The sequence below is a fragment of the Mugil cephalus genome, chromosome 15 (genome assembly GCF_022458985.1).
Source record: "Mugil cephalus isolate CIBA_MC_2020 chromosome 15, CIBA_Mcephalus_1.1, whole genome shotgun sequence".
Lineage (NCBI taxonomy): Eukaryota > Metazoa > Chordata > Actinopteri > Mugiliformes > Mugilidae > Mugil > Mugil cephalus.
In genome coordinates, this window is record NC_061784.1 from 19,031,217 (window position 1) to 19,059,071 (window position 27,855).

General features: G+C 40.8%; 2 protein-coding genes across 3 annotated transcripts in view; one reads left to right on the top strand and one right to left on the bottom strand.

The window, feature by feature from the left end:
- The window catches only part of zbtb16a (zinc finger and BTB domain containing 16a), a 135,142-nt gene extending 124,754 nt beyond the window's left edge, over positions 1–10,388 (top strand). For both annotated transcript variants that reach the window (XM_047606257.1, XM_047606258.1), the window contains exons 6-7: positions 3,333–3,503; positions 6,674–10,388. In XM_047606257.1, the coding sequence (XP_047462213.1) occupies positions 3,333–3,503; positions 6,674–6,903 (401 nt within the window). In that variant the 3' untranslated portion in view covers positions 6,904–10,388. The remainder of the gene's footprint in view (positions 1–3,332; positions 3,504–6,673) is intronic.
- htr3a (5-hydroxytryptamine (serotonin) receptor 3A) lies at positions 10,323–27,702 on the bottom strand. Its single transcript, XM_047606260.1, has 9 exons — positions 27,224–27,702; positions 26,223–26,386; positions 25,364–25,408; positions 25,011–25,120; positions 24,716–24,885; positions 24,194–24,354; positions 22,103–22,313; positions 21,702–21,938; positions 10,323–20,759 (listed from the first exon to the last, which is right to left on the bottom strand). Exons 1-9 carry the CDS (start codon positions 27,291–27,293, stop codon positions 20,449–20,451), a joined length of 1,479 nt encoding a protein of 492 aa, XP_047462216.1. The 5' UTR covers positions 27,294–27,702; the 3' UTR covers positions 10,323–20,448.
- Positions 27,703–27,855: the final 153 nt, after the last annotated feature.

The window sequence follows — 27,855 nt, forward strand, 5'->3', positions numbered from 1 at the left end:
AGAGAGAGGATGTAGTAGTAGCAGCAGATTTGGGCTGGATGAAGGACATTTTTTTTATTATTATTATTATTATTATTATTCTCCAGCACCCATGAGAACATTCCGACGAAATGAAGTCCTGTCTGCTCCTTTACATCCTCACAACGTGACTATAGAATTGTGTCTGATTTATTTAAAGCTCTGCCGGGCAGGTTTGCACTTTGGCGTCCCCGAGTGGCGGCGGGAGATAATGGTATGCATCCAGGACACAGGCAGGATGCCGGAGCTGGGCGGCCATCACTCTGGATTTTATTCTTCTTTTTCTTTAATTTCATATATGTAACAACCGGGGTAGAAGTGGCCGCTGCACGGACTGGAATGACAACTCACTAATAATAACTGTATTATCTTATCAGATCTAACCACATTCACTACTGCCGTTTAAAATGAGCGTTGCATCATAAAGATGTTGACAGTTCAAAGAGTAACTACAGAAAAGGAGTTGAAATGCATTGTTACTAAAGTATATCTGTGTATAAAGATACAACATCCACGCTTTTTTTTTATTTTATGGGCTGGTTTATCTTAAGAAGATTTATTGTTAAATGCTGGAAATCTTGTTTCATTAAACGAGAAATGCAAAAACTCCCATTTTTGGATGATGCTCGCCGACAGCAGGCGTTAGCACAGCAACAGGACATTAAGCGTAAATAACCCTCCATAGGCCTCCGCCGAGTATTAGCATCCCACTCGCGGTTTGATCTGAGGCCCTAATTAAAGGCAGGTGAATCTGAGCTCAATTATTATTCTTGCGGCGTCGTGCGAGCCCACCGAGCTCTGTGATGGATTGTGATCTCTGCTGTGGTTGAAACGCTAGAAAGAGCACAATGTCTTACAGCGGGAGCCACTGATAACTTCATGCAGACAAATAAAGACTGTCACTTTTATTGATTTTTTTTTTTTTTTTTTACCCAGCCCCCACCACCGCCGCCGCCATATACACCCACATCCCCTGCTCCATCCCTGTCTCGGTTTTATCCTCACCCCTCCTTCCCTTTTAATGGGAACGCGTCCAACATCGCAAGGCATCGAGAGCACTTTCCACCATAAAAGTGTAGCATGCCCCGAAATCAGCATTCGGAAGGTATCGGCATCACTCTCCTCTTTCGTCCCTCCTTTTGTCTGTCTTCTTAAATAAACCAACTGCGTGCATGCATACTGTATGCGAACGCATAAAGTCTTAAATAAAATATGCAGGATGGAAGTGAAATTGTCTCTTAACAGCGGGGCAGTGGTAGCAGCACATAACGAGAAATGCAATTTATTCCCTGGCACGTTGCTGCTTGGACAGGCAGATAATGAAAGGCATAGGTCATTGATGGTGACTTAAACCTGCAGCGGTGGAGTGAAATACATTAATAAATATCCACAACATTACTTGGCTGGAGAGTGTAACACGGGGGAAGCAAATGACGCAAGAAGCGGCCCCTCATCAAACACAGGAATACAATTAGTCTTTGGACTGCTGGTGAGAGGCTCCTGCAAATCATAATATCCCTGATCATTGACATCTGAATATCCATTACAGCTGCCCTGTGGGGACCTGTGCTGTGGCGGTCTGAGGAGTAGAAAGTGATAATCATTTTCATTTCGGAGGGGACGAGTACTGTACATCCTCCACCAGCCGGCTGCCTGAAATTAGTCCAATGTCTCAGGATGGAAGTGTGATCTTCTGTAAATAAGAAGTCAGAAGTTGTTATTTCTCAGGCTGGTAAATGCGTCTACCAGAGATGTGATGAATAACATGAAATGAAACGACAACCCGACGCCTATAAGTCTCCCCAGTAGCAGTTTGAAGCCTTAATGTGGTGGCTTCAGATGCTGCCGTCTCTGCAGCACCTTTTACTGCACTTCATCTGGTATAACATGAGGATATTGATCATCTTCTGACAATTCAGTGTTCTGCTGGGAAGCTTTTGGACCTGGCATTCATTCGTGTAGATGTTACTTAGACATGTAGCTCCCACCTAGACCAGACCAGGCACACAACCCCCATAGCAATGACACTCCTTGATGGCAGCAGCCATCCCCATCAGGATGCAGCCACACACACAACTCAAAAAACACAAAGAACGGCACAAGGTGTTGACCTGGCCTCCGAATTCACTAGATCTCAAACTGATCAAGTATCTGTAGGATGATCCACAGAGGCCCCTCCCCTCAACCCATAGGACTCAAAGGCCCCCCCACTAACAACATCCTGTTTCCAGACACCGCAGGACACCCTCATAAGGCCCACGCCCATTCTCTGATGTTTTGCAGGCACAAAGTGAGGCCTACACGATATAAGGAAGGTGGTCATAATGTTATGGCTGATCGGTGTATATACATCTTATACGTGCAGTTCCGAAACCGATTTTGCTACACTCTCACACCTCTCACTCACACGTCTATTTGCGCTGGTCCGTTGGGATTGACTCACTTTTGGAGACAGCCTCAAGTGGCCATTCGAGGAACTGCAGTTTTTGGTTTCATGTTTTTATTTTTTTTTCTTCATCCCCGGCAGTTGTCGTCTGCAGTGCGTCCATGATTCACCCCCGACTTCCGCCACTTGATCACCCCCCTTTTTTCAGTCTCTTCAAATAAACGTGCGAACAGATAGAGAATGATGTCTGGCCGCCGCTTCATCTTCTTTTGACAGGCTTTATAAAACAGCCGTCTTGTTAGACACAGAGAAAATGGTGTATATGGATTTATTAAATTAAAAAGTTATATGTCCAAGGATAATAAATCCCGTCATGACACACGCGGCTCATTATTCCAGGTTTACCACATCAGTCAGGTTATCCATTAGTGTGCTGTGACACAGGGACTGCATGGTCAATAATACATCTCATGGCCGGTGAGCAGCCATGACAGGCTACAATTATTTAAGGCTTTACACGAAGCAAAACAACAGTGCGGATGATTTGTGGAGAAAAACAAAAGGTGGATTGTATTTTTCTGCTGGTATTAGAGCCTTTTAAGTGGGTATCCATTAGAGCGCAACTAACGCCTGTAGTTCTCAGGTTGTGCATCAAAATAGTCACATAAAACATTCAGTAATGCGGCTTCCTTTCAGTACCACAACAGTATGCTAATGTGTTTTATGTTGACAGGCAGCCAGACCTAAACATAGAAGAGTCTTGTTACAATATACATTAGTTTGATTTGCATGTAAATGGAAAGGAAAGTGTCTTGTTTGAGCAAGTTTGAGAGGTGTGGCGTTTTTCCTTTTTTTTTTTTTGGCTTTTCGCAATAAAATGTACAGATTTTCTATAATTAAATAATTTCTCTCCGTCGTTTCCTTTCAGCCGGGGACCACCCATTTGAGTGTGAGTTCTGCGGGAGCTGCTTCCGGGACGAGAGCACGCTGAAGGGCCACAAGCGCATCCACACCGGGGAGAAACCCTATGAATGTAACGGCTGTGGGAAGAAGTTCAGCCTCAAGCACCAGCTGGAAACCCACTACCGTGTGCACACAGGTACTGCGATGGAAATGGGTCTGAACTGGGTGGGAGGAGGGGTTTGAAGTAGAGGCGAAACTAGCTTGGAGCGAGTTATGTGCAGGAAATACTTTTCTGCTCTTTATCCACTCGCACAGAAATTCTTGGTCGCCGCTTCCAGCTACGGGCCGAGGTTTTCCATGTATGGTCGCTGAGCAAAGGATTTGGTGACGGTGCAGGCACAACGTTAGCAAACCTGGCAACGCCGGCTTTTGGGAAGCTGGGCTGTTGTCTGCCAAGAAATAGCTCCTAAATTTGAAGCACACATGGTCGTGTTTGTGTAATTCAACGTGCTGACGGTCGGAAGCGTGAACACAGAGCAAATTATGAACCGTGCATAACATCATATCGGCCCTTTACATGTTAAATGTTGTAAAACTCAAAATTCACTATTGGCTGAGCATTAGTCAAGTCCTATAAATAGGTGTCGCTGAGGCTCTGAAACATAACGACGCAGGATATGGAGCCTGTTAAAGGGCTTTGTTGAAGGAAATCCAAGTTGCGAGGCAGAGCCCAGACCAGATGAATATCTTCGCCGCTGCGATACAGTAGATGAATGTCTCCGAAGACTTCGTATTGATCCCGGTATATTTAGAGCCCCATAAAGATGTTGACACGGTGATAAGCTGGCTGCCCTGGAGAATGAGTGCAGACTGCCGCGTACCAGACTGAGCGAGGATGCCACGAGTGCTCACCAGGAGGGCACGCGGCCAAGGCTTTACGCTTCCTCGCCACCTCTTTTTCTTTAACACGCACAGCAGCAGCGGCAGCAGCAGCAGCGCTCCCATCTCCCATTCAATAAGCCAGCTGTTAAGCCACACTATCAAGGCAGCCTGTCCAATAATTGGCTCCCCTCCCCGTCCACCCTTTTCCCCTTTTGTGTGGGGGAGGGGGGCTTTACGTTAAGCCGGAGAGCAACAGCAGATAACAAGAGCAAGTGACAAGCTCACAGTCAAAGGCCAACCTCGCACAAAAGGGAGCTGCTTGATGAATCATCGACATTGGCAACCTAAACCCCCCCCTCCACCTCCTTGCTCTTCGCCCCCTTCTTTCCGCACATCCCCAAATGCCAATGGCGGATCAATACTTAGGCCCCATTTGCAATTCATTATTAGCTGGTTATTCGAGGCGACCCCCCGTTTACAGTCTCGTTATCAATATCAACATCAGGCAGGTGTGTCCGCGCCGCCGCAAAGAGAGGCCGCGAGGGTCGGGGCCACGCCGTATTTATGATTACCGGCCGAACGCCGGCGCGACCCTAGGCCGCCCGCTGAGGTCAAGGTTAACCAGGACTTTCTAAAGAACGGGGGCCGACCGAGCGGCAGAAGGGACGGAGGAGCCCGCTTTTGCCAGCGCACGTGCGCGCGAGGCGCCAGCTGAAAGGTGACAGCGAGCGCTGGGCCAGATCACTTCCGACAGCTCATTTTAAATGCCATTGGTAAAGGTCAGCATTTACATGTCTAATTTGCGTCTGCCGGCTTGAGCGCTGGTGGATTATTCCCTGCCATCACTCAAATCATTAGCACGTTTAGGGATGGGCGCCGATGCAGAATTGAAATTTGCCCCCTCGAACGTAGCAGCCCCCACAGCGAGAAGGGAGCGTTGCGCTTTGATTTATGACGCCTCCAGGAGTTCTCTGCGGCAGGAGCTACGTTCCGAGCGACGTGCCATAATCAGCTGATTGGAAATCGTATTCTTTAGTAGCTCAACGTGGAATTTTCTCTCTAAATTTCCCTGCGTGGTTCTCATCTCAGTCGATAAAAGTCTCATTTTTATTTTTATTTTTTTATTCGCATCTTTAAGCAATAAATTGTGGTTATCACGATCGCTTCTCTTTCTATCAGTTATTGTGACACTGTACTCAAACAAAGTAATTGCTGAGATCTGAGAATGACGGCAGGACGGCAATAAACGAAAGAAAAATCGCTGCGGAGCTTTGAGATGTGTTTCGCCGTCTTCCTCAGAAGAAATTGAGTCGTTGTTTTTCACATTTAGGTTTATTTTAAAACTTAGATTTAGGTTTAGATAATGAGTTTTAATAGAAATAGACACAGAATATTAAGAAATTCAAACCAAAAGCAAGTTATTAGTCTTTACACAGCCACGTTTCAGCTGGTTTAGCTTTGCTCCAGTATAGGGAGAAAATGTTGGAGCTTGTTTGTTTGCTAAAACCCGGTTGCAGAAACTGTGTCAATGGAACATTTGCACCTGGGTAAGAAAATTCTGGATTAAATATGCACCTAATTGCAGGCTTTATACCAACAGTATGCATCCGGTGGGTCCGTCTACGCTCCGCTTGGATACAAGTGCCTCTGCTGTCACGTTTGATAGTTGTACATTCAATTAAATAGCAGGACATCTGTTTTCCATTTCATCTTTTCCGAAAAACGGCTCAGCTCCATTACAAAAATCCTACTACGCTGGGTTGTCCTTATAATAAACAAGAATAATTAGCATTTTGTTAGCTGCTGTTAGCTGCAAGGGGGACATATTGATGCGCCCGCCTGGCGCTGTGTTAATACGGCTTCTCAGAGGTGAACAAAATGCACTACTGTACATTTCACTTTTATTCTTATTTCTCTTCTGAGCTGTAGTAAAGGCGGCAGTGGATGACTCTAAAGAGTTACCGTCGTCTTTTGCCGCTGCACGCTGCCATTTAGGAGAGAGTTGGGATTCCCACTTCTGGGTTTTGACTTATCAATACTGTGCGCACGGTCCAATTATCATAGAAACACGGGAATATCTTGTCGGCCACCGGGGTGAAATCCGCGGTCTCTGAATTAGTGGTGATGGGATGCTGTTCTCCCCTGAAGCCCAGCCGTGGACACTTTACTATCACTCACGACATCGGAGTCCATGCGCTGCGCTCTTAACTGTCCATAGATCCAGTTCAATTACAACCACGGTGTCAGTGTTTAGCATTCTACCATCGAACTGGTATCAAATGCACGTATTTATTCTGAATTTCCTGAGCTCACTTGACCCTGCAGGTTTAAAACCAACCCAAATGTATACGACACAGGAAAAACGAAGCATAGCTACAGTCTTAGCCTTTCCGTCTCATGTTTAACAAACACATCACACGTCAAAATGTGCATACCGTTGTCTCAGTGGCACCGCTTCTTCAACCGCCTCTTTATCGTCCTTAGGTGAGAAGCCATTCGAGTGCAAGCTGTGCCACCAGCGATCCAGGGACTACTCGGCCATGATCAAGCACCTGCGCACCCACAATGGCGCCTCGCCCTACCAATGCACCATCTGCCTGGAGTACTGCCCCAGCCTGTCAGCCATGCAGAAGCACATGAAAGGCCACAAGCCAGAAGACGTCCCGCCAGACTGGCGCATAGAGAAGACCTACCTGTACCTCTGCTACGTCTGAGACCCGGCAAGTGAATGGAGAGGGCGGGTACGTTTGAGGGTGGGGGGCAGGGGTTGAGAGGTGAGGGGAATGTAACGGAGCGGGTAGGAGGCGTTGAGTGTTGACGAGCGAGGAATGTCAACGGCAAGAGACTCGAAAGCAAGAGGGTTTGTTTTCTATTTTTCTTTTCATGCAAAGGCAGAGGCGGCGAGCGACGGCGTAGAATTTAAAAAAAAAAAAAAAAGGTGGCGACGGTGGGGCAAGAGCGCTAAGAAGAAGAGGAAGACTTGGACACGGAGAGAGATTCTCCACCATTGTTCGGATTCATCGGGTCATTCACTACATCTGCAACTGTGTCAATGTTTCGGGTCATTTCGAGCGGCGCCATGAAGCGAGCACGCTGCCAGGAAGTGGCTTTGTGGATGCTGCTGCCACAGTGGTCAGAACGCAGATTCTCAAGGGCTACGCGAACCTGCACACGGGGGAACATCAGGAACCCACATCCTCCACTCCAGTTCTTTTCACATCCAAACAGCGAGAAAGGTTTTCTTTTTGTTCTGCGTTGGTATTCTGCGGTGTTTACATCCACACCGCTCGGTCACGTCAGTAAAAAAAAAAAAAAAATTAGCGTCGGCCAGTTCATCGTCTCAGAAGTTTATGACCAGAAACCACGAGGACGCGCGTCTCGGAGGAGGACTGAGCGGCAAATTCCGACAAAGCGAAGAAGAAAACAAACGCTCCAGAGTTTGAGTGAAACCGCTTTGGGCGAAAGCGTCCCAAATCTTTCCCCCGATGCAAAAAGACGATTCGAAGTGTTTTGTCTCCAATCCTCTTTTATGCCAGGGCAGTTGGCATAGACCTTCCCAGAAATCAGCCAGCGAACCTGTCCGCACGTGAAAAACCTTTGGATCCCCGCGGAGGCAGCGCGATAGCCCCTGAGAATCAGCAGCGGAGCCAGCAGGCTTATGCAGTAGATGAAACAATTGAACTGGACGAGTGGGAGCGTTAAAAAAAACGCAAACCAAGCGCCCATTTGGTTGTGAGTGGGGAAGATGCTAGTGCTGCTTTTTCTTTTTCTTTTCTTTTGTTTTTTTTTTTTTTTGTTGGGTCTGAAGTCTCCCACGTTTTCTCAGCAGACTTCCTGGTTCTACGTCTTCGTGAGATGAGAGCCGGAGAAGGCTGAGTCACCACCGGCCGCTCACGGTTCTCCACCGAGAACCAAAGGCTAACCTGCGTCACTTTCTCATCATATATATATATAATTTTTTTTTTTTGCTCTTAGCTCTGCATCATAGTTTATCATGGCTTGATTGCACAGGTTAAACAATTACGACAACAGTCTCTGTTTGATGTCGGCAAGGTATATACATTTTTTTTTTTCCTTAAATCATAACTCGCTATTACACAGTACGCCACATTAAACTCAGCCTATTCACCTATACAGCAATAGATAACTGGACTGCTTTATCCATATACATTTAACCAGTTTATACTCTTACACTAAGGATGAATTACACATACTGACACATAAACCGTAACACTTTGACCGCAACAGATCTGTCCGTTCACCACGGTTGTTGGAAGAAAAGAAAAAACAAACAAACTGGGGAGGAAAAAAAAAAAAAAAAAACAAAGCTTGCTGTCCGTGGGAGTCCTGTGACTTTGACTGCTAAGTAGTGAATGTTGAAGAAGCGCTGGGAATGCCTTAGCTGCACACCGTACCGTTTGTAAAAAAGGCGGTGTGGCAGTTTGAAGACTGTTATACGGCATCAAAACATGAATGTGAACGCCTGTAAGCCAGGTTCATGCGAGGCTGCATCAAAAAAATACACACCCTGGCAGGTTTAATGCCGCCTTTCATTCGAAGTTGGAAACCTACCATTCCCACCTTGGAGGATGTTATTATTTTCCGTGCCTTCCAGTGGTTCAGGCTGGAAGATTTTTTTTTTTTTCCTTCTTCTTCTTCTTTTCCCATTCAACATCAAAGTTGCCCGTGCAGCAGCTCAAGCTTAACTTTGAGTAGTCTGGCTGGGCCTCTTTGTCCCCCAGAAGCCCCAGATTGACTCTGCGTGAGTAGGTTTATTTTAGAATATGCCCCACTGGAGTACAGATGGGTTGTGCATTATCTTCCTTGCAGTTATATTGTATAGATGTTGTGTATGAGACGATGCATATTCACACGTGCATTTGCATTTAGTTTCCACTGGGGCTTTAGGAAATAAATATAATTTAAAACGCTGTGCAGCAGCAGAGAGAAGGGTGGGGGGGGGTAAAAAGAGCGGTCACCCTCGGCGCAGATGTGCAGCATTTAACCGCTGCGGGCTGAGCGTGAAAATTTCCGTTTCGGTGGGAATGTCCGAGTTTCTGACGTCTTCTGAAACGCGGCATCAGGCCTCCTCAGTCACAGGTGTCACGGTCGAACCTAAGGCTTTAACGAACGTCACCGCATGCCACAGCATCATCTTGGGTGATCACATATCCAAATGGTTGGTGGAAGAGGGGGGATAATCACTGATTGGACGAGACAAAGCCCAGCAGCTTGGGGATGGGAGGGGAGGGGAGGGGAGGGGAAGGGATGGGATGGGAGGAGAGGGGAGGGGAGGGAGGGGGGCCGACCAGTAAGACGGCAGAATAAATCAACTCTTTCTCTGTGGTTTTGTCCCCGCGCTTCGTTTCTCTCGTCTCCCGTTGTCGTCATTATTGACCTTGAGTTTGATCTCAACACATCGTACTTGAATTACCTCGTTATTTTTTTGTGACCTCATGTTGCTAGTGTATTATAATTTTTTTTTCCCTTTTGTTTGTTCACAAGAGTGTGTGTCGGAAGGCCGCGTTGCTAACACGACGACGCAGAGAAAATTAAGTGCCACGGTGAAGAGATTTGCTTGTTTTTTTTTTTTTTTTCTAATATGTTGTTGTGTTATTTCTTTGTGCATTACTTGTTACCAAACTTGGTATTATTAACCCTGCTTGTTAAAGAGCCGGAAGGTTTGGTCATTTGTCATAAAAGCTACCTCTAAGTTGTTTTTTTTTGTTGTTGTTGTTGTTGTTGTTTTTTGGCAAAAGCACATTTATTTGTGTTCGTGTTTTGCATTATTTCGTCATTGCTACTTCATCTCATGCTTTTTTTTTTGTTTGTATCAAAAGTTCATTCGTGATTGTTTTTGAGCAAAATGTACATATATGGGTAAAAGTTAACAAAAGTAGACGTTGATAGGACGAGAAAAGTCATTCAAACGGATGTTTGTTTTTTCTCTTGTTGTCTCCCCCTGCACCTCCAACCACAGAAGAGCAGAGAAAAAAAAAAAAAAAGCAATTTTGAAGCCTTAAGTGATGAGCAAAGAGGGATGCGGCAGATAAGAGGAAGTACTATTGCTTTTTAAGAGCGTTTAAAAACAAGAGTTTAAACTTGAAAATATGTGAATAGAATTGTAGTTTTGTAATGTGAAAAAAAAACAACAACAAACAAACGAAGGTTCGTCATTAAAAAAAGAAAAAAAAAAAAAGAAATACCCTGAACCGCCCAGGACAGGTCAAGTTTGCAGTGATGCAGAGTGCGTTGGACAATTGGAGCTGCAAGTTGTAATCAAAAAAAAGACAGAAGAAGAAGAAAAAAAAAAAACAGGAGGTTAAAAATAGAGATTCTCTCAGCAGACAAGCTCTCTTGAGCAATGTGTGTATTCCTGAACAAGAGCCAACAGAGGCAATTTGATATATAAAAATTGTGATATTTTTGTATTCAGTGTCGGTCCTTTTTCCATTTGTGGAGGGTTACAGCAGGGCACAAATATTTGTATTTCTTTCTTCTTCTTTTTTTTTTTTTAAACCTGTTTTTTTGTTTTTTCTCTCTCTCTGGGTGTGAATCGTTTTTTGCCTTGCTCCTCTTTGATATTGTTGGACGGAAAAAAAAAAAAGTTGAAAAAAAAACAACAAAAAAAAAAAACGTGTGTGAACATATTGTTATAATAAGTGTTGCTTTCTGGATGTCAATTGCATTGTAGGTGAAGGACTAAATCTATCCACCACAAATTTTACGAGTGTGTGTGCGTGTATGTGACAAAGTTACGGGGAAAAGAAAAAAAAAAGAGACAAAAAAAAAATATGATAAAATACGGGACGGCGGGTTGACGCCGCCACACCGACCAATTAGTACTTGTCATTCACGATTTTTCAATCAAACTTGACTGTCGGCATATTTTTTTGTTCTGTTTTTGTACTTGAAGAAGAAAAAAAAAAAAAAAGAAGAAGGGATGGCACGTCCCAGGGTGTCTTGCCATTTTATTCTCAAACACTGTGAGCCGAGGGGGCTTTTTCACCCTCGTATAATATCCACCCACTATAATATACCCAGTCACGGTTCAGTCTGAACACCACAATGCAAGACCTGTTCAGTCACATTATTCCTATCATCGTCCTCTGAATGTTTTCTACTTTTTTGTGTGCGGGTGAATGAGTGCGTAGCCGTGCGTGCGTGCGTGTGTGTATGTGTGTGTGTGTATTAGTGGAAAAATGCACTAATCAGATCAGATACAAAATAAAAATGATATTCTATGCCACTTTTTTTCTGTTGGAAAAAAAAAATCTATATATATACATTTGGCATCGATATAGTTCTTCCCTCAGTGTTCCTCCGATGTTTCTGTACTATCTTTGTGCCTAAAATGGAAATTGTTCAACAAAAATATCCATCTATATCCGCTTAGTTTCTGTATTTTCAGAAGAAAATAAAAATGGTGTCTCCAGCACCCTAGGGATGTCATGACGCTCGGAAATGACCTGATTTTCCTTCAGTTTTTTTTATTTTTTTAATCCTGAATAGAGCAGGGGGCTTCGTTTTCAAGGACTGCAATAAACCTTTGATGCTGTGGAAATGGCATTTTGGGATTCTGCGTTCGTTTTGTTTTATTTTAGGTTCTGCTCTTGTGATTGGCACCCGAAAAGCATTTATTCAGCGGCACAAAACAAAGCAAATTTTGTGAAAATTCCAAACGCGCCGCAGTGGTGCAACAAAACGTGAAATAGTTTTGTTTTGGGGTTTTTTTTTTTTCGTGCAAGGGAATTAAGTCCAAATTCTCATTTCTTTTATTTTTTTAATCAGCAACCGGCTTGCTGATGAGAGCATTGGTATTGTTCTTGGGGAAAAAAAAAAGTAAAGAAAACCTCCGTTTGGATAGGTTGGCACTGGGGTTGTTTTTTGCCCCCCTTGTGCTTTGCTTCAGTTTTTTTTTTTTTAAGTACTTTTTCTTTTCCTCTTTCTACAAAACGCATTTAATAAAAAAAAAAAAAAAAGTGGGGGGGATGTTGAATTTGTCAGAGAGGAATCATGGCATCCCTGGAGCTGGCACTCTGTGTTTTGGTGTGGTGTTTCTAGAACAAAGTAGCCATTTCATGCAGTGTTGCAATGCATGTGCCATCGAGGTCTAGACTAAAATTGTTTGAGTAACAAAGCACCAAGACATTGTATTTTTTTATAATAGCACTGAGGACCAATTGCCCTGTCGGACCAAGCATAACAAAGCTTTTTATGTAACAAAGCTTTTCTCTCTGTCTTTCCCTGGCTTGTCTGTGCTACTTCTCTCCTCCATTGTTGTGACAGCACAAGTGCCAGTCAAGTTGCTCTGTATTAAGAAAATAGTGTTTTTATTATGATTTGAATTGTTATAGTTTTTGTCTACCTCAGCACCTAATCTTAGCCTAATCTTAGAAGGTGCCCAATTATTATTTTTTATTTTCTTTGTTTTTGTTCTCTTATTGTCGTCGGTTGTAATTCTTTTTTTTCTTTTCTTTTTTTTTTTTTTTTTTTTTTTTAAATTTGCATTAGAGCTTTGCAAAGGTCCTTTGTCTTTTCCAGCGACAACGTGCTATTTTTTTCCGTGGCAGTACGTTTCCTGTTAAGCTGTGCCACCAATCTATAGCCACCGTCTGTTGATATAGAGGTTGTTCTTTTTTTTTTTCTTTTTTTTTGTTTTTGTTTTTTTTGTTCGTTTGTTTGTTTCTTTCCATGTAGAATCAGACACATCTCTTTGTAACATTTCAGTGTTCTCTGATGGAGTGTGAAAAAAATAAAAAGGAAAAATAAAAGATTTAATGCTGCAGGTTCTCTTCTCCATGTTGTCAATAAAGTCAATGTTGTGCCTTTGATAGTGAAAATATAAAGAATATTTCTTTTTGTTTGTTTTTTTTACATCCTACTAACGGTAGATTGTTTTTTGTAGTGGATTTTTTTTTTGTATTTTTATTTATGAGTCTCATAATAAAAATCAAATCATGATGTTCAGTTGTATACTTTCAATCTGCAGTTAGAGAAAAAAAAAAATAAAAAATGGACTTCACGTCGTCTGTTGTAGCTGTCTTTCTGGCTCACTATTTGTTTCCTTAATTTTCAGAAAGAACAGGAAGCCAGAAATCTAACAGATCCTATTTTATTAGGTAATTGCGTGACCGATTGCACCAATTTTATAGTATATTTTGCATATTTATGACTAAAAAATAATTTCTTTTTGTTAACACATTAAAGGTCTTGTATACGCAGGATTTCTATTGTCAGAAAATGAAATCCATTCACTAATAACGTGAAATAATTCCTATAATCCATCTTTATTCGTGTACAATCAGCTGAAAATAACAATGCCTGTGCTGGTGATTTGTTTGAGACCTTCATTTCTGCAGAAAGAGCTCCAGCAGACTTCATAAAGTGCTTCACAATAAAAGCCCTCCCGCCCCCCAAAAAATAAAAATAAAAGAGCTGCAGACAACTAGACAAAAATATAAGGCAAAGGCACTGATTATTGCCCTGAAAGCAAAAGGAACTCAACCTATTTTGTTGTTGTTGTTGTTGCTGCCGCTGACGTATTTGGGAACGACCCATTTAATCCATTTCATAGTAACGTCTTTAAACTCAATTCGAGACAAATCCAACATTTAAACATCTGACTTCTTGGAATTACCTGACTTTCTGTGGTATTATTTTGTTCTCCTTCACACAATGAAGCCCAACGAGTTCAGATGTTGATCAGTAAATGTATTCTGCACACAGTCCCTCCTTCCAGAGATTAGAAATCCATCAAACACTGGAATCCGGCACCGCAACCAGGAGAAATGGCGTCAGCAGCATGTGTGTGCATGCGCGTTCATTTTTTATAATCTGGTTTGGCTCTAGTCTTTGTAGATAATATTATTCTATTGTGGGTGGCGTCATGTCTGCATGGAGCAAAACATCCTTAAAGCTGAGAATGACGCAAGACGGCGAAAAACTACCCACACGCTGCTGCCTATGAATTATCATTCAATAACACTTTCAAAGCACCTGACTCAACTCGCCCTCAACAGACTGATGCACATTCCTACCAGTGTTCACGTAGCTGAAGAGCATCCGTCTGTCTGCCTTTGCACTCGCCACCTGGCTGTTTGCCACCATTTCTCACTTGTAATGTGCGGACGGTAACTACTGCAGCGCTTCAAGCCTGGCTGCCTTTTTGTCTGTTCTGCCTCTTGTGCCACAGAGGTCACAAACGCTATCATTAGATATGCAGGGAGGTTGATGCGTGCTCCTGTATTGTTACACACCCATGATTGTCATTAGAGAGGAAGCGAGGCCAGACGCAAAATGTGCAGGGGGGAGAAGGGGGGGAGAGAAGCTTTAGATAAGTCTTTTTGTGGCACTTTGTTGCTTGTATTTGTCTCCTATTTTTGTGTTTCTGCAGACGTGCGTTTTCGTAGCTTTGCTTGGTCTCACATCTTAGAAATTCCTTAGTAAAAGAAGTAATTCAACATTTTAGGAAGATGTGCTTATGTTCTGTCAAACGGTAGAAGTATAAGAAGAACTGTGTATTAAATTGATACTGTTCTTACCTTAGCTTAGCTTAGCTTAGCTTAGCTTAGCTTACAGATAACAAGAAGACACAGCTTCCATTAGATGCATAAATGAACCCAAGAATAGGCTTTAGATAATTGTTTTTGTGGAACTTCTTTTGCTCGTATTTGTCTCCTGTTTTTGTGTTTCCGCAGCCAGTTAATCGTGTGTTTTTGTAGCTTTGCTTGGGTTCGCGTCTTAGCCAAATGTTTTGAATGAATAATAGAATATTTTAGGAAGATATGCTTATGTTCTTTCAAACCGTAGAAGTATAAGAAGATCTGTGTGTTTCGTGTTTGTCTCCTGTTCTTGTGTTTCTGCAACTGGTTAAACGTGCGTTTTTGTAGCTTTGCTTGGTCTCACATCTTAGACAAATGTTTTCAATAAATAATTCAATATTTTAGGAAGATGTGCTTATGTTCCTTCAAATGGTAGAAGTATAAGAAGAACTGTGTATTAAATTGATACAGTTCTGGTTAGCTTAGCTTAGCTTAGCTTAGCTTACTGATAACAAGAAGACACAGCTTCCATTGGATGGATAATTCAACCCGAGAAAATGCTTTAGATAATTGTTTTTGTGGAACGTTTTTTGCTCGTATGTCTCCTGTTTTTCTGTTTCTGCAGCCGGGAAACATGTGTTTTTGTAGCTTTGCTTGGTCTCACATCTTAACCAAATATTTTGATAAATAATTAAATATTTTAGGAAGATATGCTTATGTTCTTTCAAACCGTAGAAGTATAAGAAGAACTGTGTGTTAAATTAATACGGTTCTGGTTAGCTTACCTTAGCTTTGATTAGCTTACCTTAGTTTAGCTTAGTTTACTGATAACAAGAAGACACAGCTTTCATTAGATGGATAAATGAACCCGAAAAAAAAAAAGCTTTAGATAAGTCTTTTTGTGGCACTTTGTTGCTCGTGTTTATCTCCTGTTCTTGTGTTTCTGCAGCCGGTTAAACGTGCGTTTTTGTAGTTTTGCTTGGTTTCATACCTTACCCAAATGCTTTGAATAAATTATTCAAAACGGAAGATAGATTTATGTTCTTTCAAACCGTAGAACTATAAGGAGCACTGTGTGTTAAATTAATACAGTTCTAGTTAGCTTAGTTTAGCTTAGATTAGCTTACCTTAGTTTGCTGATAACAAGAAGACACAGCTTCTATTGTGGCGGAGGGGGGGATAAATGAACCTGAAAAAAAAAAATAGAAGTATAAGAAGAACTGTATGTTAAATTAATACGGTTCTGGTTAGCCTAGCTTAGCTTAGCTTACTGATAACAAGAAAACACAGCTTCCATTGGATGGATAAATCAACCCGAGAAAAGGCTTTAGATAATTGTTTTTGTGGAGCTTTTTTTGCTTGTATTTGTCTCCTGTGTTTGTGTATCTGCAGCCGGTTAACGTGTGTTTTTGTACCTTTGCTTGGTCTCACACATTAGCCAAATGTTTTGAATAAATAATTCAATATTTCAGGAAGATATGCCTATGTTCTTTCAAATGGTGGAAGTATAAGAAGAACTGTGTGTTAAATTAATATCGTTCTGGTTAGCTTAGATTAGCTTACCTTAGCTTAGTTTAGCTTAGTTTACTGATAACAAGAAGACAAACACAGCTTCCATTGTTTTGGAGGGGGGATAAATGAACCCAAAATAAATACCCAAATGTGCTTATGTTCTTTCAAACCATAGACAAATAAGACCGATTGAAGAACTGTGTGCTAAATGTATGAAAAGTGCTGTATAAATAAAGTCTGATTTGATTTTCAATTGATACAGTAGTAATAGTTAGCTTAGTTTAGCTTAGCTTGCTAAAGACAAGAAGACACAGCCTCCATTATCTGATATTTTTGAATTTTGTAAATGGTGCTGTAGTATATTGTCCACTGATTAGTGAAAGATGTGAAATGGTGACTCCTGTCTCCATATCTGGTGACAATATATTAACATTTAAATATTCACGGTACACAGATGATAATTAGTACTGATTATCATGACCTGACCTTATTTTTCTCTTCCATCATCAACGCGCTCTCCCAGAGGATGACCTACCTCCAAACACAAATTCATAATTCAGTAAAAAAAAAAAAAAAAGTCATGTTCCCCAGCGGATAACCCCTTCGATTGATTTAACGATCTGTTATCCACGGTCCTCAAGACGAGCCTTAAAATTTTAGCATCGCTGCTGATGAGGTTTGAATGTTGCCTTTACACCATTGAGCCTGGATGGGAAAAACAAAATAACTCCCGCTAACTATCCCTTAATTGCCACGAGCAGCAATTAAATGCACTAACGACGAGATGCTCTGACATCGGCGCCGTCAAACTGCTGGAGTCTGCGTTTCGACAGCACATATAATTTGCGCTGTATGTTTTGGAAACGCTTCAGGAGTTAATGCTACTTGATTTGATGTAACGTCCAAAAACATGCAAATTCTTCTGGCAGCAAACACTCATTTTTAGATCTGCGTTGTTGCTGTAATTTCAACCCAAATGGAGCTAGACGCGACAAGTCAGTCCGTGTCCGGTGAATAAATATCAGCCTCAGTAGTGTCTCCAGTAATGCCCCCGTATTTGCTCATTTCCTCTCTGTGGCACACATGATCAGATCTTGACTTGAGTGTATTGGAAACTAATGAGGCAGCTCTCCACTCTCCCTGTTAACTTATGCAGAACAGTCTGCAGCACTGTGGCCATTTCATTTTATTTCATTCTCACCCTTTTAGGATTTTTCGACACCAAACAAAAACAGGAAATGAGAGAGAAAACCGCATTGTGAGCGGGTTTTTGTTGGTTTTGGTGCGACTTTGATCTTATTTCGGGGGGTATTAGGAAGGAAGGGGCAGGGGTTGGGTGAATGGTTTGTTAGGGTGGTGATGTGAACAGTGAGGGGCCTTTTGTGTGGGAGCATGAGGTTTCAGCACTGATCTTTGACCCACATATCTGCAGCCTGGATTCCTTTAGCTGCCAGCGCTCAGCATTGGACTGATGGTCCTGAAGTTGATCGTTTGGGGGCAGTTAAAATGGTAATCAGCCATACTATGTTTAAACCGGACCATATGACCTGGGGCATTCAAATTTGCAGGATAGCCAGGGTGTTGGAGGCGCATTTGAACCAACACGTGACATACATCTGACTTGACTTGACTTGACTTGACTGGAGAGTGAAGTAGAGGATCCCCTTGGTGGACATGCTTCAAGTTAAGTCACTGCGATGTTTTCATTCGTGTTATTTCTTTATCCCCTTAACCCCCGAAGCCTGAGGGCTTGAACTCAGTCAGGAGGAAGACATCTCACATTTTAGATCTTTGGCCGGCACTTACCCAGAATGCACCAGCTTGGAAATGTTTCCTTTCTCCTGTCAGACAATAGAGTCCCTTTTATACCAAACGCTGTAAGGACAGTGCTGAGAGAAAGGCACAAAACTCTTATCTGAGAGGGGATACAGGTGTGTGCTGGTGATTTTAAATAATTAAATCACAATATCAGAAATACTGCAAAAAATTAAATGTGAGTGGACCGGACAGTGCAGGGCTTTAGAAACGATGCCAGTTGTTTTTTTAATGGAGTCATTTGCCTCATTCGTCTCCAAGGGTAACGATACTGAAGCCCGACCCGATTGATCGCATTAACGGATTTAATTAATTGACCTTTACACTCTGACGCAAGAAAAACATAAAGGATTTGCAAAATACATTCAGTTTCATGTGTGATGTGAAATTCCACACTATGACAGAGGAAGAGATGCGACCAAACATCATGAATTTATTTGACCTCCACATTCAAAAAATAAATAAATAAGTCTGAGAGGATTAAACTACAGAACTGACAAGAAGCCTCCCTTCTCTCTGCACATCTGACGTTACACATATGGGAAACTGATGTGGTTGTACATGGTGCCATCATCTGGTTGTTGGGTGAAATTGCAGGTTGTGCATGAGCTAAAAAAAATAATATTAATAATTATCACTGTATTTTTAGCCCTCTGCGTACAAACATATAACAAAACAAACAGAAACAAACAAACAAAAAAGAAAAAGTTTGCTGGTTTCATATTTTTGATAATTTAGTGGTGGTTATACTTTTTCTAGGATATTTGTAAAGTTTTCCTCTTCAAAATGCCATAAAAAAGTGTTGACACTACAGAAAAAAATCCATCAAATTCAATATTGTTACAAATTACTGACAAAATGTTTTGACGCCATCACAAACACTGGATTTTAAAGGGTTAACATTACAAAATGAATCAAACATTTGGTATTTATGATTAAGACTGAAGTTAATTCAAAGATTTATGTGACAAAAAAGTAGAAAAATGTCCCTTAATGGCAACAATGTAACTTTTTTTTAAACAGAGTATGAGGTTAAATATGCTGCGATTTTTATGGTGATCTTTTGCTCCCTCTTTGGGAAATGGAAAATAAAGACTATGGAAACCCATGTGGGCCAAATCTGTGTGAATTAAATCGTGACGTGTTGCATTAATAAATAGTAGTAAAAAAAATACTAATAAAAAATAGATAGAAACTGAAAAAAAAAAACAATTAAAAATAACAATATGTCAAATTGATTAATTTTTTAGTGGCATTTTGTTTTGTTGCTGTTTGTACAATAAAGATAATTTGAGTATCTTTCAGTTTAATACTGACACTGCATCTACACTGTGAATTAATGCTACTAACAAAGGCTTTAAATTAAAATAACAAATTTACATTCTACTTGTTTTAGTTTTTAAAGGAATGTGTAATTGTGACACACAGAGCACGTCAATAATAAAATAGAAGAACTTGGTAAACGTTTTGTTTATTTGATGAATAAATGTAGAGTTACTTTGGCAATATTTGAATATATATATATACTATATAAATACAAACATATCTTTTGCTGTATGTCTTTACACGATCATTTATTGGCACAGCAACGGAATTAAATAAAAACAAATTAAGTTACGGTGCAAATCGACACAAACGCAAACATGGACCTCACCAAGTTACACCGTGATGTAGATAGAAACACTTTTCTTTACAAGCTTTTGATTTAACATGACATGAAAAACTACAACTCAGTTAAATATATAACATATATAATTAAGCATATAAATCAAAGCAATGCGACGTGCAATGTTTTCTTCTCAAATACAGTACAGTACTAGTATTAATTCCTTTATAATTCAATGTATAGTTAACACATACGAGGAATATTCAGATTTCACACAGCGACACCTTCACTTGTCACAAACCTGTATCTCAATCAAAGATTTAACATACAGGTATTTGAATATGCAGGTTTATATGGATTTGTACGTTTAACTTTGTTGTATATTTATCTTTGTTTTGCAGGACGTGGTTTTCGCCGGCTGAAATATCACTGACGGGTGCGTTACCACTGACCTCGATCACCTTCAATGTCATCCTTTATATTAGTGGATGATAATTGAATTTGTAAGTGTGTGCGAGGCTATATGTCAGTCTCCGCTTTGGCATCCCCAAAATCCTTTGGTTCACCCTGAAAACACGTCTCAAGTTGCTTTAAGTTGAGCTTTACTTTACCTATAAATGCAGACCACAACAACTACTAGGAACCGTTTCTCTGTTGCGTTACTATGTGAGTGCCTCCTTGTGTCCTGTGAGCTACACAAGACGTAGAGCCACTAACTCTGGCGCTCCTAATTTTATGTTTCATCCACTGAGTCTGTGTCTTTAGTCGTACTGTAGCAGACATCAGGCGACCTGCCAAACGGACCACAGGGTGCCCAGCGTGATGCTGTAGGCCACCATGGCCACCAGGTAGACCCTGAAGAGCAGCACGTCCAGCACGTAGCCGACCTGGAGCCACTCTTTGGCAATTTCCCGACACCTGTCCCTCTTCTCCAGGAAGTGGCGTATCGCCGTCACCTCTTGGAGGATGTTGTCCATGACGGGCGGGGTGCTGTCCCTGGATGGGGGCAGGTGCAGCCCGAGCAGCCCGCTCTCCCTGTCGTGCTGGCTGTGCCTTCGGCCTATCTCGCAGGTGTGATGGTGGGTGCACTGGGCTGCAGGACAGGATAAGGACAGTCTTTCAGTCGAGTAGGAACCAGCGTCGTTGGGCCTATTTTAGGGGGGGCTGAAGCCACAGCGTCACAAAATACAGTCCAAAAAAATCTATTTTTGCCATGTTTTTAGGAGTAACATGTTATATAAATCAGGCTCTGAATAATATATGGGGATATTAAGTTTGGGGACAGATTTCTGGCTCAGAATATAAAGAAAAACTCATTTTGTTGTCAGAAATTAACACCAACCAATGAGAGGGTGAGCGTAGCTTCGGATTGGCCATTCAACTTTCGTAATTGGTTGCCAATACAAAGGAAAATGACCATATTTGGACCAGACAGACTTCTGCAGGAGAAAAAAAGCTTCACAACAGTACCTCATATGCTGGAGTAGACAGGAGGCTCACAGAGTTACGAGCCATTTAGGAGTAAATGGACTGTAAGTGTACTGAAATTAACACATAAATGTACATTTTGACATTTTTTTTTTATATATATATATATATATAGTGGTAGCAAACAATTATTGTGTTGTGAGCAAAAGTCATGGTATTAGCCTCTATGCTGATCAGTTATTGTTACTGTTAGTACCTGTGTTTGTTGTTGCAATGTGAAATGCTTGAGATAATAATTATAATAATGATGATAATTAACAATTTCTCTCGTAATTTTGTGTTACGAGTGCTTACGTCCTTTGCATCTCTTGGGGGCTAAGCCTCCCTGTCCTTAAAACCTAGTGACGCCCCTGCGAGTAAAGGCTAAAGTGTGTATCTGGAGAGTGTTTAGTTTAGGAATTTCCTCACTAACTAATGAAGCAACACCAAAAGGCGCTTTATCTCGGTTTGATTCACAGCCTGAATATATATATATGCCTTCCTTCCTTCCTTCCTTCCTTCTCAAAGATGAAAACAACTGCTTTACATGCTCTCATCTGTACCTTACCAGTCCCGTAGGTGTTGTCCTTGTAGTGCTCCAGGTCTGAGGCCTGGGACGACAGCTTGGAGCAGAGGCGATGCTTTTTGTGGATGCAGAAGAGGACCGGGGCTCGTTCCAGCACCAGGTACTTCACCCAGTGAGGCACGGGGGGCTGCAGGTCTTGCTTGTGGACCAGACGCACAATCAGCACAGTCTCTGTTAGGCTGATCACAAGGAGCGCCATGCAAACCACGAAGTACACACCTACGGGGTAAGTAGGATGAGAAAATGATTTATTTAATTTAGTTATTTTGTTAATGAGCTATGGTGTACCTGGCTTAAACCCATCTCAAAACTTTCCATGCGTTCATAAAATGAAGTTATTTCATCTCATCGTCCTACTGAGGGTCATGATAGAGCCCAGTCACCTATCAGCGGCGTTCCTATGGCAGTCGCAGGCAGAGTGTCAGACACGATGATGAGGAAGACGGAGTATCCCAGCAGCAAAGTGATCTTGAACGAAACCCTCTCCCCGCTGTCCGGTGGGAGATAGAACCCCACAATGTCCATCACCATCAAGAAGATGCTGGGCAGCAGCAGGTTCACGGTGTAGAACAGCGGCCGACGCCGGATCACCACCTGGGAAAAGACAGTGAGGAGGAATTTGTTGGTTTGGGAAAAATAGTGCAGGAAAAATAGTGCAGACCACGGTTCTTGATGTCTGAGGCCGATTAATTTGGGTTTGGTGCACCAATAAACAAGAAATGCTGATAAATGTATCAAGAAAATTCAATTGAGCACAGTGGTATGGTATTTACACTTGCAACTAATTAATTAAGAAAAATATATTTAAATGTGAATTATAGAGTTGCCATTTAGTGTTAAAGATACTAAGCATCTTTTTTTTTTTACATATATATAATTGTGACAACGGATCTGGAACTCCCCTGTATGACTACCTGAAATCTAAACAATATTTGTCTGTGTGTAACCTTAAACACCGAAAGGCAGGATTCTTTTTTTTAATTAACAGCATTATCATTATCAGCTAATTTTACATAGGCAAATGTCAATATGAAAATTTTAATTATTGCAAGTACTACAAAAAAGAGATGAAGAAAGGTATTAAAACGAGTCTTTGAAACCCCCAAGGTGCAATTTACTTCTTAATTAAACAAGCTTTTTGTTTTATTTGATTGCTTTTGTCTAGTTATTATTGCTGTTATTGTAGCTTTTAATTTGTTATTTGCCTAATAGTCGCCTTGTCTGGCCTGACATTTTTTTTCTATTGCTTTAAATAGGAAGAAACATATAACTAGTTTAAATAAATTAATTAATTAATATCATAAGGAAAAGTGAACATGCATGCTTCTTAAAAAAAACTGAATCAATAGCTCCTCTTTTTATATAATAAACAATAATAAACATATAAGTAGCATTTAATACGTTTAAATTTTGGATTAACGCAACATGAAATTAAAGAATTACACTTAAAGGCTTTGAATAATATATATTAAACACTCAGATCAAAAGCAATTGTACTTTCTGTAACACATCTATATTACTGCTGTATGTATATATTCAATTAGGGTTCAGACTCAACTGGAAGAATATATATTGTGCAAAACTGAATGTAATTAAAAAATATCACGTTTTGTTCAATGACAATAACCGGAATTAATTTATTATCAACCTGTTGATTATATGATACATGGTTTAAAGAGGAATAATGTGTACGTTTTCATTTTATCTTTTTGTTTTATTTATAATGTCCTTCTACCTTGTTTATTTAAGTTTTATGACCAATGGTTTGAATAAAGAACCAATGTTCTTTCCAATAAAGTTTGAAAAAAAAAAAAAACATGGACGAAAGTTTCTGTGAATACAGATATAAAGAAGACACGTGGGAAAACTGTAGGACTCTGTCACTCTGTAGTTTGATGCTGGTAAGTCAAATACTCAAATGTTGTTTTTAAAAACAAAATTTACTTTCTGCCCCTTGGCTAACTGTAGTGGTTTGCTAATACTTGGCTAACATTAGCAGGTCCGCACAGGGCGCTAAGCTAATGTTTTTAGCAAAGCTACAAGGATTTTTGTTAGCAACGTGACGCTAGTAGCTTCAGTAGTGATTGATTTTGATTTTTAAATATACCCTTATTAGTTACTGGATTAGTCAGATTAAGCAGTATCATTAGGGGTTTTCTAAAAATGTATGCATTTTAAATTTCTTCAATGTATTTAGAATAAGTAGGCTTTATATATTTAAAAAACAAATAAGGCAAAAAATAATGCTTAACATTGCTGTGCAATGACAGAATTGCAAACAATGAAATCCCAACATCCTCAAACGAGTACTTGCTAATTAATTATGAGGACAACGGGTCTAAATGAAGCAGAATAAGTAACCACAAACCTAAAACTCAATGTCCCCATTTTACACACATTGGTATACCTTTACGCATACAAATGTGTGTGAACATATAGATATTATAGATAACTTCAGGACCCCGTACACTCACATGGAACTTCATCTCAGCGTAGTAGTCATCGTTATCCACGCTGAAGATCTTGTAGTTGGACAGAATGTGGAGCAGCTCCCACTCGCCCTGGTTCATGAAGACACTCTTGTCCTCCCGGAGCTCCTCGGGGCTTCGTATCAAGGTGATGTTTATGTCATCAACTGCAAATCGAACACAATATCGGGAGCAGCATGAAGCAGCCACGGCAACACGCCAGCCTTCACCTACCACTCTGCTCTCCGAGCACATGTCACAGCGGGAGGGAGGCGATGGATGCACCGAGCACAACGGCTGCACTATTCAAGACTCACAAGAACTGGGTGCTGTTTTGAAGCCAGTATTGATTAGGTTAGGAGTTTAGTTTCAGTCTCCTTACTGTCAATTTACATGCAGTGAATTGATAAATGCAAAGTATACATCTTTTAAAAGCACCCTTAACGTGAAACACACATTATTTATCTTTATGGGTAGGATAATATAATAAAACTCATTTAGAAACTGCTTATGTTGTAAACATCTTACTGGTATGAAGCCAGCTCTGGAAGGTGAGGCTGCATTTCTGGACGTCAAATGGGAAGTTGTAGATGTTGAGAGTACAAGCGGTGACGACCTGGATGGGCTTGTAGTTTTGCACGAGTCCATTATGTGTCACATAGACGTAAGGAATGTCTGGAGACTTCCCCACGTCTACGCTGCAGGTCACAGACAGACAGGACAATAGCGACGCTGTTCAGTAACAACAAAGAGGCTCGGGCCGGCTCTGTCTGACAGTGTGAAAACAGTTAGCAGAAAAATACGAGTGCGCGCCGGTCCTTACAACTCGTTGATGAGGATGTCGGGGACCCACACGTTAGCCGTGGGTAGGGAAACTTTTTTGACTTCATCAAAATCCTCTGGATCCCACACCAGGAATTCATCCTTCCACACCTGCAAATATTCAACATCGTAGACATCATGTAGCATGAATACAGTCAGAGTAGTTAGACAGGAAATGTGGAAGAAAATTTTAATTTGCAAATCACAGCGAACAAAAGGATCAAAACACTATAAATTAATTAATCTTAATTTGATATCACAAATGAATATTTTCTTGTTGATGAGCGAGTTTTAATGCAAACAGCTGTATTTCTGAAATAATAATAGTTAGATTTCATTTTTTATTTTTCTTACCTGTCTGTACCACACATACGTTGTTAAAACCTGGTTCTTCTCATCCTGTAGTCGAGAAATCAGAGTTGTCAAAGCAATAGTTTTAATATTTATAATATTTACTCTCTCTGAACCTCGGTAGTCTTGAAGCGTAGTATGCATCGAAGAGTTACTATAAAATATTTACTGCAGACACTCATAATTAGTTAATTTGACTATGTTACCGCATTTATCACATTTAAGGTTAAGATTTTATAAAACAAACACATTTTCTTTGTATTTGCTGTAATGTAGATATTTACACTACAGGCCAAAGGTTTGGAAGCATCTTCAAGTTTCTGTTCACAATGCCTGTCTTGAAAAACAGCATGAGTTGTACGTATTTTGGGATGTATTTACTGCATGATCAGACTTTGCCTTTATTGATATGAGCCATTTTCCTCAATTTACCTTTAGGTGTTCATTAATTTTACCGGAACATTGGCGAATAAATCAGCAAAAGAAAAGAAGAAGCGCTTAGTGTCAAGGTCTAAAAGATTTGAGTCACAACTAAAGCAAGTGTAAGTAAAGTAAAACAAATACAAACAAATCACAGTTTTCATTATTCACTTGAACTCTTTGACTTTTGAGAGTCTGCATATAAACATCCCTTGCATGCCTCGTATATGCAATGTTGTTATTAGCCAAAATGTCTTCTCATAAGTTACTCTTTACATACTAATCATGTTTATTTTGATGCAAAGTAAACCAATGAAACTATGATCTTTTCTGCACAAATTTGATCTTGCTTCCAAACTTTTGGCCCGTAGTGTACGTAGATGACTTATTGCGACATTCTGTAGGTCTGCACTCGTCCGTTTGTGCAGCGTGACAAACTCACCACGTTGAGGATGGAGTAAACCATGAGGTCTATGGCTACGATGGTGGACATCCTCCAGTCTTTCACCGGTCTCACTCCTTTCTTGTAGCCTGCGCTCAGAAACTCTGACAGCCGCACCAAGGTGGCGTTGGCAAACCTGCCAGTGCTGCTGCCCAGTTTCTTCACTGAGAACGTAAATGACATTTACTCATGTCACTGGTGAGTGTTGACTGAAATCACGTTTTAGTTGTAAACTAAACCCACCCAATCTAAGTAGAACACACATCTAAAACAAACGGCTTAAACAGTTGTTTGAAACGACCTCATATACACTACCGGTCAAACGTTTTAGAACAGTATCAGTATCCTCTGGTATAATTTGGTCAGGGCTTCATCCTACAGCGAGATAATGGTCCAAAACTTTAGTCCAAGCTCTACCAGAACTACCTCAGATAAAAACAAGATGGAAAGCTTGGAAACGTGGAGTGGACCACGGCCCAGTCTGTAGACTTTAATTGGGAAGCAAAATATTTAATTTCCATTTTAGAAAGAAAAAATGTCACAAGTATGTTCACATGTTAAATCAGAATATATTTAGAATATATTTTGGGTTACATATTGATTCCATGATTATTTTTTCGAATTTTGGGATTTTTTTAAAATTCAGTTTTGTGCTTTCATTGATAAAAAAAAAAATAGAAAAAAAGAAAAAAAAATAGAAATATTAAATTGTTCTAAAACTTTTGACCGGTGTTGTAAATGATACTGAAAATAATCAATTAAAGTTACAGTTTGCTTGACGTTTCCCAGCAATATTACTTAATTTGAATGATGTGAGCTACAGTATTTGCATTTCCATATCCATTAATGCAGCTGTGTTTTAATCTTATTTATTTATAATTGCTGACAGCTGTAATATTTAAATCATTCTCATGAGACCTTATATTAAAAAGTCAGTTACACGTATTAAAGTTGATAAATAGCTCAGGTAAACATTTGAACTCAAATTTAGAAGTTGCTACCTGTGCAGGCTCTCGAAGCTCCGTGAAAGAGAAGGAAGACGAGTGGCATCCAGGCAGGTGAGACTCTCATGGTGCCGGTTCACCTGTGTCCCCTTCTATCGCCGTGGACGTCTGTCCGTCGCTCTGATGAAAGGCCTCGGGACGCCTGACGCCCACACCCTCCATATCCATCCACTATAAGCATCGCTCCACTCACATCCACCATCGAAACCTTGTTAGTGTCACTCCGCTCTTAAGGGTGTATCCGTCTGCCCTGACGCCACTCCTCCTCTTACAGTGCGCCGGCCCAGATAAATGGAGCCGAGACGCGGCAGAAGTACAAGTTGTGACCGGATCACATGTCATGTTTGAGAAATGATTTAATTAAGTAATAGAACAGCACCGGGGCCAGTACGTTAGAGTGATGATCGCTCAAGAAACTGTAAGGGAAGAGTGTCATCTCGCGTACGTAGACGGATAGCTCTGGTCTCGAGCTGAAATCACAAATGACATTTTGACTTTTCATTACTAAATGTAAATTAAGGAAAAATTTAATTTGATTGATGTTATTAATTAAGCCAGCTGCGTCGATCAAATCAAAATGAAAGTGGTGGGGTGCACGGTTATTTGAGTGATGACTTTGAATCTCAGTG